This window comes from Mustela nivalis (genome assembly GCF_964662115.1).
Source record: "Mustela nivalis genome assembly, chromosome: 7".
NCBI classification, from domain to species: domain Eukaryota; kingdom Metazoa; phylum Chordata; class Mammalia; order Carnivora; family Mustelidae; genus Mustela; species Mustela nivalis.
In genome coordinates, this window is record NC_139026.1 from 147,199,628 (window position 1) to 147,218,888 (window position 19,261).

A 19,261-nucleotide genomic window follows, 5' to 3' on the forward strand; every position below is an offset into this window, starting at 1 on the left:
CGGTTCGCAGTGGGGACAAGCACAGAATCACGATGCCATACCCGGCATAAGCACCACATCGTACGTCATCTGTATCTCAGTAAAACTGGGGGAAGGAATGTAAACTAGAAATCGACAGAGAATGCACTCCGGGCCCCAAGAGAAGGGCTCCTTGTGACCACGGGACACACACCGACGGCAGCGGGAACCGCCGCTCACCGCGAGAAGACCACGCCAGGCCACGGCCCCCGCCCCCCTCGGCCGGTTAGACTCGCTCCGGCCGTGCGAGAACCGGGACGACACCTACACCACTTCCAGGAAACACAGGACGGGTCACAGTGTTGGTGCCATTTCTCTCCAGCCGCTCGGTCAGTGATGTTGGACACAACAACTGAGTAACTACGATTCATGACCTCCTCACTGTGTAAGGAAAGAAATAAAGATTTTTGGTAGAAGAGTTAGAGAAAATCCAGTAGCTACAAATTCCAACAAAAATAAAAGTGCGCGTTCATAGGTGTTTTCTTCTCGTACGTCGTATCTGCTCTCCGCCCATGAGAAGGCCAGGAAGGACGAAGCCGTGAGCACGCGTGGGCCAGACAAGCTTCTGAGACTCCATTTCTGTGTGACGGAAACCAGAGCCCCTTGGAGAAATCAAAGGTTCTAGGTCTGGGGTGGGCTGCAACAGAGGTGACCCTGAAAAATCCCGTGAGTGAGAAAGCAGAACCCCACTTCAGGAGTCCACATGGAGAGGCTCCAACGGTGAAGAGTGTAAGTCAGGATTTTGTCAGAAACGGACAGATGTATATCCAAAGTACTGAAATGCCTGAATTCCAAATGACATTAAAGAAACTAACTGGTTACCGTTAGACGATGCTCTTTTAAAAACTGGCACAAAGGGAAAGGGTCTGTTATTGTACCTTCGGATGTGCACACACCAGAGAACTGCCCAAGAGCACGTGACGGCAAATCTGGGTCCTCAGAGAAGCATTCCAGTTTACGACAGAAAGATGAACTGAGATGACCACAATCCGGCAATCCTTAATGAAGTACTGGCACGGCTGGTACACATCGAGGCTACCAAGCTGCCCACACCAGGAACCCGCATCACAGCCTCTCGGTCGGAGGACAGGGCACCTGGGACCGCATCTCGCCCCACCCAAGCCCCGAGGGCAACTATCCACTCCCATGAAATGCAGAGGAACAGATACACCGCCAGATGCCACGAGCCAGGGCCGACGACCGTGCGTCTTCAATCAATAAAGTGCAAAGCAAACCACCACGAGGATGAGTGAGAAGCTCTAGCCTGAAGGAGCCTCAAAGGCACTTTTGAGAGAAATAAACCAAGCAGAGCTTGAACATCACACAGAAGTGACTGCCGTGTTCAGGGTCTGCCAGGCTTCCCAACAGGGTAGAGGGCAGGTGTGCTGGAAGCCGCGGAGCCTTCATTCTCACCAGGCGCGGTAGAGAAGGGGTCCTGGGGAGCACACGTGCCTCCCCTACCGCAGCTGCGCCAACAGGAGCGTCACACGTGTGTAACGATGCGATGACGGTGATGCTCAGGCTCGGCTGTAACGGAGCAGAGCGTCTCGGTCTAAGTTAACCGAAGACTTGGGAAGAATTCACTGCTCAGAATACAGACCAGACTCCGGCTGCCCATCGTGGGGGGGCACTCCTCCCAACCTGCTCCGGCCCAGTGACAAGGACACCAGCGTGGCCCAGACCAGCTGGCTCTGCACACAGCCCCTCCTGGGGCCGATGGCGACGGGGGAACGGAGGACAGGCAGGCTGGGACCACGTACGGACGCCGTGGCGGGCGCCCAGAACGGGCAGGAGCGGCACTCGGGAAGGGGGAGGTCCTGGCCGTCACTCCTGCCAGCACGCACCTCTGGTTTCCTTGATTCCTCTTCATCTCTAGACAACACTGGTAAGACAGTAATTTCTGGTGGGTGAATACATTTCTTCCTGCCACCTTAAGATCTACGGACCCTCAGGCATGGAGACAAGCCCGGCTCGGTGGCTGAGCCTGTGCTGACGAAGAGCGGACGGGATACCCGTGGGCGTGGGCTCCCACTGACAGACGTCTGTGCACACGCAGCCCCGGCGAGGACCGGCGAGCGCCCTGGGCAGGGAGCTCCACAGCGCTGGGAGCGGGAGACACACTGCTCTGTTTCGGTCAGTGACCCTAAGTTAAACATGAAATCCAACGAGCAGCATCTGACCGCCACATTCTTCCACAAGTAAGTTTAATATACATAAACCGTGGCTTATTTTAAAGAAAACTGCAGCCACAGAAAAATACTGACAGCTTCTTGTTCTTGAAGTTTGGAAGAAATGTTTTCAGGCCGGTATGACCTCACTATAACTTGTATTTGTAACATATCCTCACGTTACTTGCTTTTCATAAAAACATGTTAATGCGACTTATTATGTGCTCCTTATTTTACTCCTACTGTCCCTAAGTGTTACGTATTTTCCTTCTGTCAGCCTGCAGGGCAGGAGGTGTACGCGGCGAGCTCGAGTGCCTACAGGGCCAATACAGACTCGGAGCTGCACACAGCAACCCCCTCCTCCGGTCTGGCCCCGTGTGAGCAGCCTTTGCGCTCTTGAGCAGAATGCAGGTAAGAGACAAAAATACGTGTCACTTATTAAGAAGGACAAAATAAGCATTTCATTAAAGGGGCTCATAAATCACCTGTTTCCTATTTTTATAGGCAGCATCTAAGGAAGCTGTACAAAGCAGAAAGAAATTCCATCTAAATTACCAAAAAGTATCATGCAAACATTTATGAAGAGATGAATTTAGCTTTATTCCCTTAAGAATACTCAGAGGAACAAATGCAAAGCCTTTTTAATAAAAAACCTTTAATTATTAAAAAGATACGATAAACCGCACACACTGGTATTTATTAAACATCTGAACACAACCTGCCTATCTGTGGCTCTGTTTTTCTGACAAGAGCATACAAGGCAAAAAGTGCCATTTTGTCACGTGTTGATGAGCATAATAAAACTTGTTATTTTGGCACTTTCCCCCAAAAAAGTCTTATAGGAAACCTTACGAGGACATTTCTTCTTGAATGTACTTACTTTGTAATACGGTCAATGTTGGCGATCTGCTTCTGGTTCCGTATGATCTCAATGGCTGCCCAGAGGTGCTGAATGGCTTTTGTATCCGCCTGTCGCCTTTTTGTTAGACGTGCCATGACCTGTTCACTCCTGTGACTGCAGGACACGAGAACACAAGGGGAAAGAAAGCAAGGGTTACAAGACGAACCACCTTCGGTGCACGTAGAAGACCCGGCCCTCCTGAGCGCGGGTCGGTGCTGACGCAGGACAGTGCGTCCAACTTCAGTTTCTACCGTCTACGTTACCACATACTTTGTAAAAATTGTCATTCACGTTATGCCACTTTAAGGCCAAAGAGTTAAAAACATCTTCCCAAGAAGGACAAGTGGTCACCCCACACCAACGAGTCAAAAATCGTGTACATTTCCGTTTCATTCCAAAGCCAAAACCGAACGCAGAACCTCACATCCGACTCTACGCTGTGTGCGGCTGCAATCCGACAGTCACTAGGAATGGAGCTCCACGTCCCACATCTCTGGTTCTCAGTTTGACTCCACATTTAGGATCTCAAGGTTATGGAGACAGACTGACAAATGCAAACAACATTCTTTTTCTTTCCAAATAACAAGACTCTGTTTCTGACCGAGGCATGAAAGGCCGGGAGCTGGGGGCTCAGAGGAGGATGTGGGGCCACATCACCGGAAACATTCCCAGGCTCGGGCTGGGGCAGCTGCTCTTTCCAGCACGTGGAACCAGTATCGCTATTTTGTTCAAATTTCAATATTCTGAGCGACACGAGGAGAAGAGCCACCAGCTGCGTCAAGTCTACGAGGGCCGCGGCTGCCTCCTGGGTGGCGGGTGGGCCGTGCTGCCGCAGAGGCTCCCGCGCCCGGGGACCCCCCACCGGGCACAGAGGGACTGTCCTTGCACGCTGAGGCACCCGGTCCCTCACACACAGGCACGTGTGGACAGCCCTTGGGCGGGAGAGGAACCCCAAACCTCCCTGACCTGCCCCTTCCTATGTTTCAGAGCAGGAGAATGAGTGAAGGAAACTCATTCTTGCACCTCCTGGGTCCCCGGACTGGCCAGCAGACCCTAGAAGTCTCCGCTTCCCCGTTCCCTGCACAGCCAAGTCCACGCTCACTCTCCCTTTGACAAACCCAGTGAAGCAGCAGCCGCCTCGGAGCTCAGCGAGAGGCTCTTCCCGTGAGCCCGGTCAGCTGGTGGCCATGGAACAAGGCACCTCTCCGAGGAGCCGTCCTGGCGAGGCACCCTGAGCCCCTCGCGGGGCCGAAGTCCCCACCTCCCCCCCCCCACTGCCCATCCCAGGTGCAGCGTTTGCTCGGAGCGCGCGAGCAGACACACAGCCAGCACCCGAAGTCTAAGGAAGCTTAAGGACCATCAGCTGGGTTCGGTGCAGACTTGGACGCAGAACTAAACGTAGCAACTACAACGGAGCTGACGAACGTGTGCTCGGAAAGAAGCGACTTCCAAACGCAGAGACGCCCGCTGTCACGCACCTGCTCCGGAGCCACCGCCCGGGCGGCTGGGCCTCGGGGAGAAGGTCAGGCCGGTCACGGAGTGACGTCTGACAGTGAAGGGCGGTAGTGCAAGTCACCGGGTTCTGAAGGACCCCCCTGGCCCCCCAAACCCCATGTCCACCACACTTCCGTTCTGACACACAGCGCGCGTCTGCTCCGGGTCCGGCACGGAGCTCCAGCTCGGAGGAGCTACATGTGGAAGCCCCGCGGTCCTCGCCGGACAGAGCCTAGCGCTGGCAGCGGAGTCTCACAGGCACGAGAACCCCCAACTGCACGGCAGGAAGGGGGCGAAGCCGCCCAAATGCGTCCCGGGGGAGTCCACACCCCGGGGACACCACTTCCTGCTTACGGAACACCGCAGAATGGGAAGCATATGGGGAAATTTAAGAGGAATGTCCTTAATTTCTTTAAAAGATACTAGGCTGTTTGAAGCCAAGACGCTCGCGTTCAGCAGGGCTATGATGCCTGGAACGGGCGGTCAGTGTCGCGCAGTGACCACGTCTTGGAGACGGGCCGCTCAGCCTGTGCTAAGTACAGACGTGTACAATTAGTTTACTCAGAACTACAGAAAATATGTGAAAGCAAAGCGAACATTTTAAAACAATACCTAGAGAGTACATATGACTATTTATATAACAGAACCACCAAAAGAATAAGGAAACGCTAAGGACAGAAACTCTAGAAATGACGTCACCAGATGGCTAGAGATGGTTAAAATCAAGACTCAAGAAGTAAGTAATGCGAACTTCAGGAAAACAGATGTACAGTTAAAGCCAAAGACTTTTCAGATCTACCCGAATCTGAACCGTGTCCCCACAGACAAGTAAATCTAAGCGAGATGCTCGGGGGCCCAAAGGGCACCCTTCAGAGAATGCAAGCCCAAGTAAGTGCAGCACGGCGAGGCCGGAGACGGGTTATAAAGCAACAAACCGAGCCTCACCATTAGGACAAGATCGCTTTAAAAAACCACCACGGAGATGTCCCTTCTCACGAAATCTAAAACCATTCACTCACTGACACAGCTCGACATGCCTGTGACAGGCCAGACACTGTCCCAGGCTCCGGAGGACAGCACCGGGCCGGTCAACACGAGTCCTTCCGCTGCCCGGTAAATACGAGTAATGCGCTTAGACATCAAAAGACAGCAATTTGGTGTTTATCCATAAAAAGAAAATCCTAGAAAATGAGTCCGTCAGATCCGTGGCACAGGCGGCCTCTGCGCCCAGGCCCTCGCGGACGCGCCAGCCCACACCCTCCGCAGCTCTCCTGCCAGCGCGGACGCTGCTGCCACCCCGACCCCTCCCCGGACCCCAGTCGGCCCGAGACGCCCCTGCAGCCCGCGCTCGAGCGGTTCTCTGCCTCTCCCGGCTCCGACCGGCTCCCAACCACCCCGCAATGACCTGACTCTCGGATGCTCAAGTGGCCGCCGGCTTCCAGGCCTCTCAGGCGGCAGCACCCGGCGCGAACGGTTAGAAATCCCTCAGCAGACTCTAGCCCCTCATCTAGGAAGGGACGGGCCACATTCTTCCTTTCAAGGTGGCCTCGGGGTCAGGGACGCGTAAGCTGACACGAATTGATGGGATTCAACATCCCAGCTGTCGTGTGAACAGTGAGGCCCCAGAGGCAGCCTTCGTTTGTGTTACAGCAAAGATTAAGACATTTTAAAACTAACAAAAACAAAAACTCTAAGACTTGGAGAGAGATTTAACTCGGTCCTCAAACTTTTTTTGGCTCCTTTAGGAAGAGGAGCTCCTTCAGGAAGTGATTCTCGAGTGAGTTATTGTTTAAAAACTGAAAACACAAAGCCAAAAAATTTCCACTGATTTTTCCACAATTTCTCTTACTGTGGCGAAGTACAATAGACGGCCGTCACCATCAAGTGTACAGTTCAGTGGCGTGAAATACATCCGCTCCGCTGTGCGGCTGCCCCCACGGTCCCTCCCCGTAGCTCACGTGGTCGTGTGACATGGAATCTCCGCACCCAGTGACCGCTGGGTCCCCATCCCAGTGCCCGCCGCTCTGCTCCGCCTTTGTGACAAATCGAAGTCCCTGTCACAGGGGGAATCGCACAGTACTTGTCCATCTGTGCCCTACACGTCTCCCCTAGCGTGCCCTACACGTCTCCCCTAGCGTGCCCTCAGGGTCCCCCACTGCATGGACTGTATCTGCCCAACGTCCATCTGCAACGGACACCAGGGTTGCTTCCGCATGTTGTTATCACCACGTGTACGCAAACCTGCCTTCGAATGCTTGCTTTCAGAAGCACGCAGAGGCAGTTACAGGGCTCACTTTTTTTTTTTTAAGATTTTATTTATTTGACAGACAGAGATCACAAGTAGTCAGAGAGGCAGGCAGAGAGAAAGGAGGAAGCAGTCTCCCCGCTGAGCAGAGAGCCCGACGCGGGGCTCATCCCAGGACCCTGAGATCATGACCTGAGCCGAAGGCAGAGGCTTAACCCACTGAGCCCCCCGGGCGCCCCGACAGGGCTCACTTCTTAAAGACTTGCCGTCTCTTCCCACAGCAGGTGCCCCATTTTACCTTCCTGCCACTGGTGCACAAGGTTCTAATTTCTCCACGCTTTCATCAGTATTTGTGATTTTCCGGGATTTGACAGTAGCCATCCTGACGGGGGTGAGCGGGTCCACGGAATCCCGGCCAGCCCGCAGGTGACACCGACACTGTCCACCCCTCCAAACCCAGACTTAACGCAAGCCCTCCACCTACGTATCTTCTTTCATATCCTGCAAACACTACAAACTGGAGGAAAAAATAAAAGAAATCAAATCAGGGAATTAAAAATTAAGCAAAATTAAACACTGCAATACTTGGAGGAAAATACATATAAGGGAAACCTGTGTGTTGTAGGAAGTGATGAACATGACGGGAAGGAGACTAAAACAGCGGGAGGCAGAGAAGAAAGTGCCCGGGGGACCCCCAGGAGGGCACACGGCACCAAGCATGTTCTGGTGTCTCTGCCGGTGGGGGGTGGGCTCACGTTTTGTTTCATTATTATACCAACAAATAGGTTTTGTATATTTTGTAACTTCATCAAATATTACATGGAATTTAAAATTTAATCTCATTGTATAATATCATTTCTTTATAACTTAGGTTAAGTTGAAATTTTTCCAAATTCTGCTTGTAAGTTTTTAAGATTTTTATTTATTTATTTGACAGTGAGCATAAGCAGAAGGGAGGAGCAGGGAAGCAGCAGGCATCCCGCTGAGCAGGGAGCCCGATGCAGGACTCGATCTCAGGCCCCCAGGAACATGACCTGAGTTGAAGGCAGATGCTTAACTGACTGAGCCACCCAGGTGCTCAAGTCTACCCGTAATTTTTAAAAAATTTTTTACTTTACTTGTAATTTTAAGTTACTTTTATTGACAGTCTATTCAAACCACTTTTCCATGTATATATTAACATCTTTATATATTAAGATTATTCTTAAAATACTTTTGTCTTTTAGTAAACATGAAATGACATTATACAGAAATACAGCTGACTATGTATTCTTTTATGATAACTTTTCTGATGGGAAGTCCTTCTACATTCAGGTCAGAAAAATATTCAAGTATATTTTCCTATTTTTTAATTTTTTAAATTACTTTTTTAAAAATTTCTTTTCAGCGTAACAGTATTCCTTGTTTTTGCACCACACCCAGTGATCCATGCAATCCGTGCCCTCTCTAATACCCACCACCTGGTTCCCCCAACCTCCCACCCACCCGCCAATTCAAACCCCTCAGATTGTTTTTCAGAGTCCATAGTCTCTCATGGTTCACCTCCTGTTCCAATTTACCCCAACTCCCTTCTCCTCTCTAACTCCCCTTGTCCTCCATGCTATTTGTTATGCTCCACAAATAAGTGAAACCATATGATAATTGACTCTCTCTGCTTGACTGATTTCACTCAGCAGAATCTCTTCCAGTCCCGTCCATGTTGCTACAAAAGTTGGGTATTCCTCCTTTCTGATGGAGACACCTATTTATTTTTAATATTGACTTCTTAACCCATCTGAGAATAACCATTTAAGAAGTAGTAACACTAACCAGCTTTGTTTTGCAGAGCAGCTTTCCGTTCACAGCAAAATCCAGCAGGAGATACCAAGTGTCCCATGTCCGCACACATCTGCCACCTGCCCTGTTATGAACACCCCAAACCAGAAATCACAGCTGTTACCATCAGCAAACCCGCACTGACACACCACGATTTTCCCCCAAAGACCACAGATCCCTTACGGTTCACTCCCGCTGCCGTAAACTCTATGGGTTTCACACACGCATCAGGACGAGTATGCACCATCCAAGGAGCACACAGAGTAACTTCCCTGTCCTCAAAGTCCCGTGTCCCACCTCTCATCCCCCCACGCCCCCAGACATCAGCAACTGCGGGTTTCTTTCTTTTCTTTTTTTAAAGATTTTATTTATTTATTTGACAGACAGAGATCCAAGTAGGCAGAGAGGCCGGCAGAGAGAGAGGAGGAAGCAGGCTCCCCACTGAGCAGAGAACCGGATGCGGGACTCGATCCCAGGACCCCGAGATCACAACCTGAGCTGAAGGCAGAGGCATTAACCCACTGAGCCACCCAGGCGCCACAGCAACTGCGGGTTTCTTTACTGCCACCATCATTTTGCCTTTTCCAGAATGCCCTGCAGTTGGAACCACACGGGATGCCTGTGGCCTTTTCGGAGTGGCTCTTTTCACTTAGGAATAAGCATTTAGATTTCCTCCGTGTCTTTTCACGGTGTGAGAGCTCATTTCTTTTTAGTGCTGAATACGTTCCTGTGTGTGGACGTAACTTCGATTACTTCCCATTCACTGACTATTAGACGCCTTGGTTGCTCCCAGGTTTTGGCAGTTATGCATAAAGCTGCTCCCAACGACCCCGCACAGGCTTCTACACGTACGTTTCCTTTGCTAACCAACAAGCAGTGAACAGCTGGGTCCTACAGTAACAGAACGTGCGGGTTTGTGAGAAATGCGTCCCCGGAGTGGCGGCTCCATCCGGCACCCCCGCGGGCACTGAGCTCCTCCTGCCCCCGCGTTCGGGCCGGCCATCGTCGCGCAGGCGAGTGGTGGTGCACGGGCGCGTGGTGGTGCACGGGCGCGACTCCACACTGCGCTTCTCCGAGGACACGGCACAGAGCATCTCTTCACACTCGCCTTCCACCTGGGCGTCGTCCCCAGAGAGCTGTGGGTTCTAATGTGTCGTCCGCTGTTTAATCAGGTCCGTTTTCTTAGGTTTCAAGAGGCGCCCGTTTTGCATGACAGCCTTCGTCAGAGGCGTCTTTTACAAACGTTCTCCCAGGGTGTGGCTGGTCCCGCTGCCGTCCTCACACCGTCCTTCACGGAGCGAACGGGTTAATTTGAGTCAAGTCCAGCTGATCAGTTGTTACTTTCCAGGGCTTTGTCTTTCTGTTGCATCCAAAAATCACCGCCATACTCAAGGACAGGTAGGTTGTCTCTTACGTTATTTTCCAGAAGTTTCGCAGTTTTGCATTTTACATTTTAGGCCCATGATCCGTTTTGAGGTAACTATGGTGAAGTGAATAAGTCTGCGTCTAGATCCATTTTCCTGCATGTGGAGGCACAGTGGTCCCAGCACCATTCGAGGAAGACCTGTCGTCTGCTCCGTGATACCTCTCTTCCTCCTCTATCCAAGATCGTCGCTATGTTTACGAGGGTCGACTTCCAGGCTCTTCCCTCTCTCTCCTGACCCATCTGTCTGCTACTTTACCACGAACCCTATCCTCATGAGCATAGCTCTATAGTACGTCTTGAAATCTCTACATTTGTTCTCCTTCAAGATCGTATTAGCTATTCTGGATCTCTTGTCCCTCCACATTAATTGTAGAATCACTTTGTTGATACCCAAAATATGACTTCCTGGGATTTTTACTGCGACAGCATGGAATCTATAGATCAAATTGGGAAGAACTGACATGTTGCGAATATTAAGTCTTCCTATCCATGAACCAGGGTTCCCTCTCCATTCACTTCATCAGAATTTTGCTGTTTTCCTCATATGGACTTTATAAATATTTTGTCAGATTTATACTTAAGCATTCCATTTGGGGGGTGATAATGCAAATATAATGTGTGTGTGTGTTTTTTTTTTTAGATTTTTATCTATTTATTTGATAGACAGAGAGAGATCACAAGTAGGCAGAGAGGCAGGCAGAGAGAGAGGGGGAGGCAGGCTTCTGGCCGAGCAGAGAGCCCGATGCGGGACTCGATCCCAGGACCCTGAGATCATGACCCAAGCCGAAGGCAGAGGCTTAAACCACTGAGCCACCCAGGCGCCCCAAATATAATGTGTTTATAACTTTAAATTCAACTTGTTGCTGGTACATAGGAAAAGTGATAGGCTTTTATATATTAATGTTCTTGTCATATGACCTTGCTATAATCGCGTATTAGTTTCAGGTCAATTCTTTCAGATTTTCTGTGTAATCATGTCATCTGTAAATGAAGATGGTTTTATTTCTCTCTTCCAAATCTGTATACTTTTATTTCCTTTTCTCGTCTTACTGCTTTACCTAGGACTTCCCATCCAATGTTGAAAGGGACGGTAGGAGGAGACATCCTTGCTTTGTTCCCAATCTCAGCAGGAAACATCATTAAGTATGATGCTGTTAGTACAGGGTTTTGATAAGTAGACTGTTATCATGCTGAGGAAACTCCTCTCTATTCCTAGTTTGCTGGTTTTTATTATGAATGGGTTTTGCCACAATTTTTGTCTCCATCTATTAATGACATGACAGATCTTTATCCTGTTGGTATGATGGATTACACCGACTGATTTCCAATATGGAAGCAACCATGCATACCTGAGACAAACCCCACTTAGTTATGGGGCATAATACTTTTTACACAATGTCAGATTCGATTTGCTAATATTTTGGTGGAGATTTTTACATTTATGTACATGAGAGATACTGGCCATCTCTTTTCTTGTAATGTCTTTGTCTGGTTTGGTATTAGGGTATTATTGCTGGCTTCACAGAAGAGTAAGCCTTCTGCTTCTACCTTCTAAAAGACTGTGGAGAATAAGTATAAATTTTTCCATAAATGTCTGGGCAAATTCACCAGTGAACCCATCTGGGCCTGGTGCTTTCTGTTCTTGAAGTTTTATTAATTACTGATTCATATCAGTAATTTATTAATTACTGATACATAGGTATCAGTAATATATCAATAATTCATTAATTACTGACACACAGGCCTACACAAACTATTTCTTCTTGCAGAAGTTTTGCCGGATCATGTCTTTCAAGGAATGGATCCATTTCATCTCAGCTGTCAAGTCTGTGGGTTCAGGAATGTCTGTAACATTCCTTTATTATCCTTTCACAGCCTAGAGGATCAGAACTGATAGTTCCTCTTCTCCCTCCGCCTTTTCCTGCTCATTTTTTACTTTTTTTTTTTTTTAAGATTTTATTTATTTATTTGACAGACAGAGATCACAAGTAGGCAGAGAGGCAGGCAGAGAGAGAGAGGAGGAAGCAGGCTCCCCGCCAAGCAGAGAGCCCGATGCAGGGCTCAATCCCAGGACCCTGTGATCATGACCTGAGCCGAAGGCAGAGGCTTAACCCACTGAGCCACCCAGGCGCCCTCATTTTTCACTTCTAATATTCATTATTTATATCTGTTAAGTTGGCTTGTCAAGAGACTGACTGGTTTTATCGACCTTTTCAAAGTCTAACCAAAGCGTGGGGAACCCCGAGGAATGCGTCTCCCTAGATTTTGACTCAGGCTTGGCCACCCTGAGTCTGTGCAAGTTCATCGGTCACATTCAGGTTTTCTTAGCTCTGGTTCCTGCAGCTGTTTCTGTGGGAGAGTTTTCACTCCAGTAGTTCTGTTTTCGTGTCTCTCCTGCTTTTGTCCTGTGGCTTCACTGCCTTCCTAAGTCGCAGTACATTCGTTGGTTTTCAGTTCTGCTTTTCACTTGTTATTAGGACGGAGCGGCAAACTCCAAGCCTCTGACATGCCCACATGGAAACTGTGGAGTTACCTGTTCAGTATGACAGAAGCGGACAACAGAGAAGGGCATTCCAGAGAGGGATCAACTGTCCCAGCACGGCTTACTGAGAGAGTTCTTCCTTCCTAATGAAATGCCACGCACTTCTAACCGCCAGGTCCCAATCTATACTAGCCTCCGTGTGCTTGATGTTCTGGGTTTGGTTAGTATCTCACAAAAGATATTCATTTACTCTAATTTGCTTATTAGCCATAATCACGTTCAAGTTACAATTAGGTTACATTCAGCTTCTATTATAACAACCTGCATATATAAAGTCTACAGTTACAACTAAGGCCATGCTGCTACTGACATAGACTTATTTTATACGCATCACCCAACAGGTTTCTCAAAAGCAGGCCATATTTCAAACTTGATGCCCTTAACGACTTGTATCATGAAGTGCACAATACGCACTTATGGACTGAATATATTCCTGAATGAGCCTTGAGATTAACAAACAAAAATAAAAGGAGAAGTGAAGCTAGTCTAGTCTATGACAGTAACTGGTTGGGTACTAAGTCTCGACACTAAAGAACAGTGTTGCCTAAACCCTCAGAGCCACAGCTGCTGTCCCGCTGCCAGATGCAGTGAGTACAGAACATGGAGAACTTGAGAAACACAGCACTTCTGCTCTGAGACTGACCTTATTTAAAACAAATTACACTAGTTCAACGGCAGAAAATAACAGCATGTAAAACACTGATCAAGATTCCTGATAACGACAAGCAGAAGTCAATTGTTTTATTAGCTATACTAGCAAAGCAAGACCTTTCCTGGCTTCTGGATTTGACCAAACACTAGCTTAAAAAACAAAATGTACATGGGGAAATAATGTTTAACCGTTTAACACTTTGTTTTTTAAGATTTTATTTATTTTTTTTGACACAGACACAGCGGCAGAGGGAACAGAAGCAGGGGAATGGGAGAGGGAGAAGCAGGCTCCCGCTGAGCAGCAAGAACAATGCAGACTCGATCCCAAGACCCTGGGATCGTGACCCGAGCTAAAGGCAGACACTTAATGACTGAGCCACCCAGGTGCCCCGCCCCTTAACACTTTTACTGAGATGTAATTGATGTATGTTTCATCACTAAAAGTGTGTAATTCAGTGTTTTTTATACAGAATATTAATTTTTTATAGTAGGGCGCAGGAACATAAAACCTGCCGTTTGAACCATCTCTACGTGTACAGTTCAGTGGCGCACGTATACGCTGATGAACACTTGGGTGCTTCTACTCTTTAGAGGCCGTGAGTTATCGCAATAAACACAGCATCTGCCCAGGTCTTGCTTTCAGGTCTTCGGGTGAACACCCAGAAGGGGAGTTGCTGGACCGCGCAGTAACTCTACATTGACCCTTTCCAGAAATCACCCCATGGTCTTCGACACCGGCTATACCCCTTCCCAGCACACCAGGAACGTGTGCAAGTTCTAATTTCTCCGTATCCCGGCCGACACCTGCTGTCTACTGCTTCATTTTACAGCCCTCTTAGCAGGGTGACGTCGCATTTCATTGTGGTTTGCATCTGCACTTGCCTGACGACAATGAGCGTCTTCTCGTGTGTGTTCACCATTTATCTTCCTTGGGGAAACGTCTACTGCAGCCCCGGCTCACTTTTCCTGGTATTTACCTTCTTGGCGAGCTGGGAGTTCTTTCCATATTCTAAATAACACTTTAATCTACATGTTTTACAAACCTTTTCTTCCATTTTGTAAGTTCTTTCCACTTTGATAATGTCCTGTGATTGTGACGCACACAAGCTTTTCGTTTTGGCACTGGGTGGTTCCGTCCATTCAGTGTCTGCCTTTGGCCGGCGTCAGGATCCCAAGGTCCTGGGATCGAGTCCTGCCCTGGGCTCATAGCTTAGCGGGGAGCCTGCTTCTCCCCTACCTGCCACTTCCCCTGCTTGTGCTCTCAAATAAATAAATAATCTCTAAGAAAAGTTTTTCGTTTTGATAAAGTATTACAGATACAGTTTTTCTTTCATCGTTCCTACTATGGTGTCATACCTAAGACTTCAAAGCAAATCGAAGGTCATAGAATTAATCCTTATTTTTTTTCCTAGGAGCCTTGTGGTTTTAATTCTATTTAGGTCACTGAACCACTCTGGAATTTTGTCTATGGTGTAAGGAAGGAGTCCAAACTCGATCTGTCATGTGCACGAACCAGTCATCCCAGCACCATCTTCTGAAGAGACTTTGCTTTCCCAACTGAACGGGCTCGGCATCATGGTCAAAAATCAACTGGCCAAACTGTGGAGAACAGTATAGAGGTTCCTCAGAAAGTTGTAAACAGAACCAATCTGAAATCTAGCAACTGCACTACTATTTACCTAAAAAGACAAAAAACACTACTTCAAAGGGATCCAAGTACCCCGGGGTTTACAGCAGCACAGTTTACAACAGTCAAATTATGGAAGCTGCCCAACTGCCCCCAACTGATAAATGGACAAAGAGCTGGGTGTGACACACACACACACACACACACACACACACACACAGAATATTATTCAGCCCTGAAGAAGAATGAGATACCGACATTTGCAGTCACATGGACGGAACTTGAACATATTAAGCAAAATAAGTCAGTCAGAGAAGGACAAAGCACGACTTCACTCCTATGTGGAACTGAAGAAACAAAAGAGTGAAGGAAAAAAGAGAAACCCAGGAACAGACTCTCAAATCTGGAGAACAGACGGACGGTTCCCAGAGCGGAGGTGGGCGTGGGACACGGAGGACACCGCGCACCCTCCGCGTGAGCCCAGCGTGACGGATGGAGGGACGACGCCAGGCCGCGCACGTGGCCCTTCGTTAACGGTGCGCGCTCATTATGCTGGAATTAAAAAGTCAATGAGCCAAAGAGGTCTGCACTTGCTTCCAGATTCTAAATCCCGTGTCAGTCCTTACATCAGTTCCACACTGCTCTGATCTCTGCAGTTCTGAAGCAAATTCTGAGACAGGGGACTGTGTGTCTTCCACTTTGTTTTCTTTTTCAAAACTACTTTGGCTACCCGGGCACTCTCCAATTCCGCATGAATTTCAAGATCAGTTTTTCATTTCTGGCGCAGGCAGGGGGACAGGGATGGCGAGACCACTGGAATTTTCAGGGGGAGAGTCCTGAACCCTATACTGCTTTGGGTAGTATCGTCCTACCATCCATGAGTCCGAGATGTCTTTCCATTTATTCTGGTCTTACTTATAGTGTGTAAGTCTTTAACCTGCATAGTCAAGTTTGCTCCCAAGTATGTTGTTCCTCCACATGCTAATGTGACTGGAACTGTTTCCTCAACTGGCTTTGCTGACTGTTCGCCACTGGTGTTATGGAAACACAACTGATTACCCTACATCTTTGCCAAATTTGTTTATTAGTTCTGATGATTTTCTTGTGGATCCTTTTGAATTTCTAAATACTGATCATGTCATCTTCAAACATAGTTTCAATGTTCCTTTTCCAATTTCAATGCCTTATATTTCGTTTAGTTGTCGGACTCCTCTGGGCAGAACTTCCCGCACTATGTTAAGTAGCAGTAATCAAAGTGGGCATCTGTCCTGCTCCTGATCTTAGGGGGAGGGTTTCAGTCTTTCACACTGTCTACAGTATTAGCTTGGGTTTTCATAAATGCCTTCTATCATGTTGAGGAAGGTCCTACAAGTCCTAATTTTCTGGCAGTTTTTTATTTTAAAAGTATTTTGTCAAAATCTGATTAGGTCATTAGGTGGAGCCTTCATGAGTGGGATTAGATTACAAAAGTGGCCCCGGAGATATTCCCTAGCCCCTTCCACCGTGTAAGACAGGTGACGTCAGCGGACCACCTGGTTGGAAGCCCCTCACGCAACCCCGCTGGCACCCAGAACTGTAAGAAATAAATGTCTGTTCTTCAGAAATGACCCAGTCTGTGGTATTTTTGTTGCAGAAGCCCGAACAGACCAAGACACTGGTTTTAACACCATTTCATTTTTTAAAAAAAATTAATCATAATAAAATAGACATATCAGAAATAAGCTGTGAAGAAAAATGAAAAAAATGATACAGTGAAGTTTTTTTTTAGGAATCTGAATTACCTTCAAAAGACTTATCTTGACTTTGACCAGTCTCTGAATGTGTCTGCAGTGAACCAAAGATAGTATTTACCCTAAAATTATAAAAATGATGAGCTACAGCCATGTTTTTGTTAACAATATTTGAAAGTTAGGAAAAGGAAAGCTATGAAAAATTGAGATACATGAAGATCTCTTAGTAATTCTAACTCTCCTTTACAAAAAATGGACATGTAACTACTACACTTTAAATAAAATTGAGTTGTGTATGACCACTCGGGTATACATGTTCATTAACTGTTAGAAATCTGGAATAAAAATTACTAAACAGAACACTACATTCTTTTAATAGCAAAGTACCTGCCTGTGAGAACCTGAAAACCTGAACTGAAAAGAAAAAAACTGAAAGGCATCAAAGAACAAACACTGAAAATTTGCAAAACTTAAGATCAAGGAAAACAAAAAGCAAAGAGGTAAGTCACATTTCTCCTATACAGGCAACCTGGCAAATCTGTAGGAGCAGCTAAGAACACGAGCAAAGCTTTCAAAAGATCCAGGCTGAGACGATCACAATCGGACTGAATGCCTAGTGCGGGAGGAGGGTATTGTAATCCCTCAAACTGCAAATCTGAACACCAAAAGGCTGCATCCTAAGAGTAAGAAAACTACAAAGAATTCAATCTTCACATATAAAATAATAGCAAAAAATGAAAGGAGCACACTAGCTACAAAATTAACTACCTATTTCTCAGACCTCAAATCGTCCCAACTGCCGATGAGATTAATGTCATCCAGGACCACTGGGGCCCCTGGCTGTCTGCCGGAAGCAAACAGAAACCCTCTTCGGATGACATCACCCTAAATTTCACCTCACTCCTGTGATTTTTCACTACAGTATCTAGAACACACGCAAAAGTAACCAAACCCAGAAAGAGTAAGACGGTATGACAAACGGCAAGAAGAGTAAAAGAGAACAAAGACAGACACTGCAAGAAGTCGAGAGGGTGCGTTATCAGACACAGGCTTTACGAGAACAATGGCCCAGATGCCTAAGAAATTAAAAGATTCGTAACGTCAGCAAAGAACAGGAAACGAAAGGAACCTAGATGGTAAGCACAGAACCGCAGAAGCCCTGTAGCCAGGGCGCTCCATGCATGGGTCAGCCTCAGACCTCACACAGGTTTGAAGAGAGACTTCGAGGGCAGGAGGACTATTCTCAGAAGGAAGCAACCGAAGAGAGCTCGGACAGGCCAGGGCACGGGCGCGCACGGGCGCACACGGACGCAGTAAGGGCGAACACGTCTCACTGCAACCCTAAGAGCAGAGAAGAGGAAGATGGGAGAGGAACGGACTTTCAAAGAGAGAGCGGCTAATCATCCTCCACGGCTGACAAAGAAATTCAGCCTCAGAATGAAGAGTTATTCCCAGAAAACAAAACCAAGTGACCAGACAACGATCAGGGATTTCACAGTAAAACCACCTGAAGCCAAAGATAAAAGGGAAGGTTAAAGTCACCGAGGGCAAGCCACAGTACCTTCAAAGGAGCAGTAATGCTACTTCATGTGGACTTGTTAAAACAACGGAGGCCAAAAGATAAAATAATGTCTACAAAGTTCTCAAAATAGCTGCCCATCAAAAACTCTATGCTTGCAAAAATGAGAGTTAAATAAGTTTATTTAAAGCAAGATTTCATCACAGCAGCACCGTAACACAGACCGTGGAGAGGCTCCTTGGGCGGACGGAGAAGAACCCCAGACGCAAACTCAGATTGTGAGGACAGACGCACAGCACTGAGAAGGGGCAGGTACGGGAAACCTAAGTAAATGCTGAGTGTTCTACACAACAACGTCTTCTAGATCTGAAGTACACACGGAATTGAAACATTTAAGTTCCTTGCATTATGTGGGAAAAATAAGTTCTATTAAACCTTGATACATCAAGGACAGAAGTTACTGTCCCTAGAGTGTTTAAAGGGTAGTAAAAGAATACATAAATACCAAGCTATTAGATGGGGAAACAAGAATATAAAATGCTTCAGTAACTCCACTCCCAATAACGACAAACAAGAAGGAAAAAGGAGAGCAAGACGGATACGATGGATCGTGATGACAGATTAAAACCCAAACATGCCGGTGATTACACTAATCTAAACAGAGGAGCTTCAATAAGAGAATTTTGAGCCTGGATTTAGAACAAAAACTCAGCTATATGCTGCTCTCAAAAGACAAATCTTAACTATAAGGACACAAAAAGTTTGTAAAGAAAAGAATAAAAGGAAAAAAGTACCTTGTAGAAATATTATTAAAAAGAAAGCTGGGGCGTCCAGGTGGCTCAGTGGTTAAGCGTCTGCCTTTGGCTCAGGTCATGATCTCAGGTCCCGGGACGGAGTCCTGCACTGGGCTCCCTGCTCCACAGGAAGCCCGCTTCTCCCTCCGCCTGCCTCTCCTCCTGCTTGTGCCCCCCTCTCTTTCTCTCTAATAAACAAAATCTTTAAAAAAAAAAAAAGGCAAGCTCAGAAGAGTGTAATAACTAAGAAAAAAGAGGGTCATTTTACTTTAATAAAAAAAATTGAACTTATTTAGAAAATATTCTAAGGTTCATGTACTTAACATAATGT

The 19,261-nt window shown here is 47.3% G+C and overlaps 1 protein-coding gene across 23 annotated transcripts in view; it reads right to left on the reverse strand.

Moving 5' to 3' along the window:
* ZMYND11 (zinc finger MYND-type containing 11) overlaps positions 1–19,261 on the reverse strand; it is a 114,324-nt gene that overhangs the window by 62,994 nt on the left and 32,069 nt on the right. For 19 of the 23 annotated variants that reach the window (XM_082739813.1, XM_082739808.1, XM_082739807.1 and 16 more), the window contains exon 2: positions 3,067–3,201. The exons of the other annotated variants lie outside the window; for them this stretch is intronic. In XM_082739813.1, the coding sequence (XP_082595939.1) occupies positions 3,067–3,182 (116 nt within the window). In that variant the 5' untranslated portion in view covers positions 3,183–3,201. The remainder of the gene's footprint in view (positions 1–3,066; positions 3,202–19,261) is intronic. 23 annotated transcript variants of the gene reach the window in all.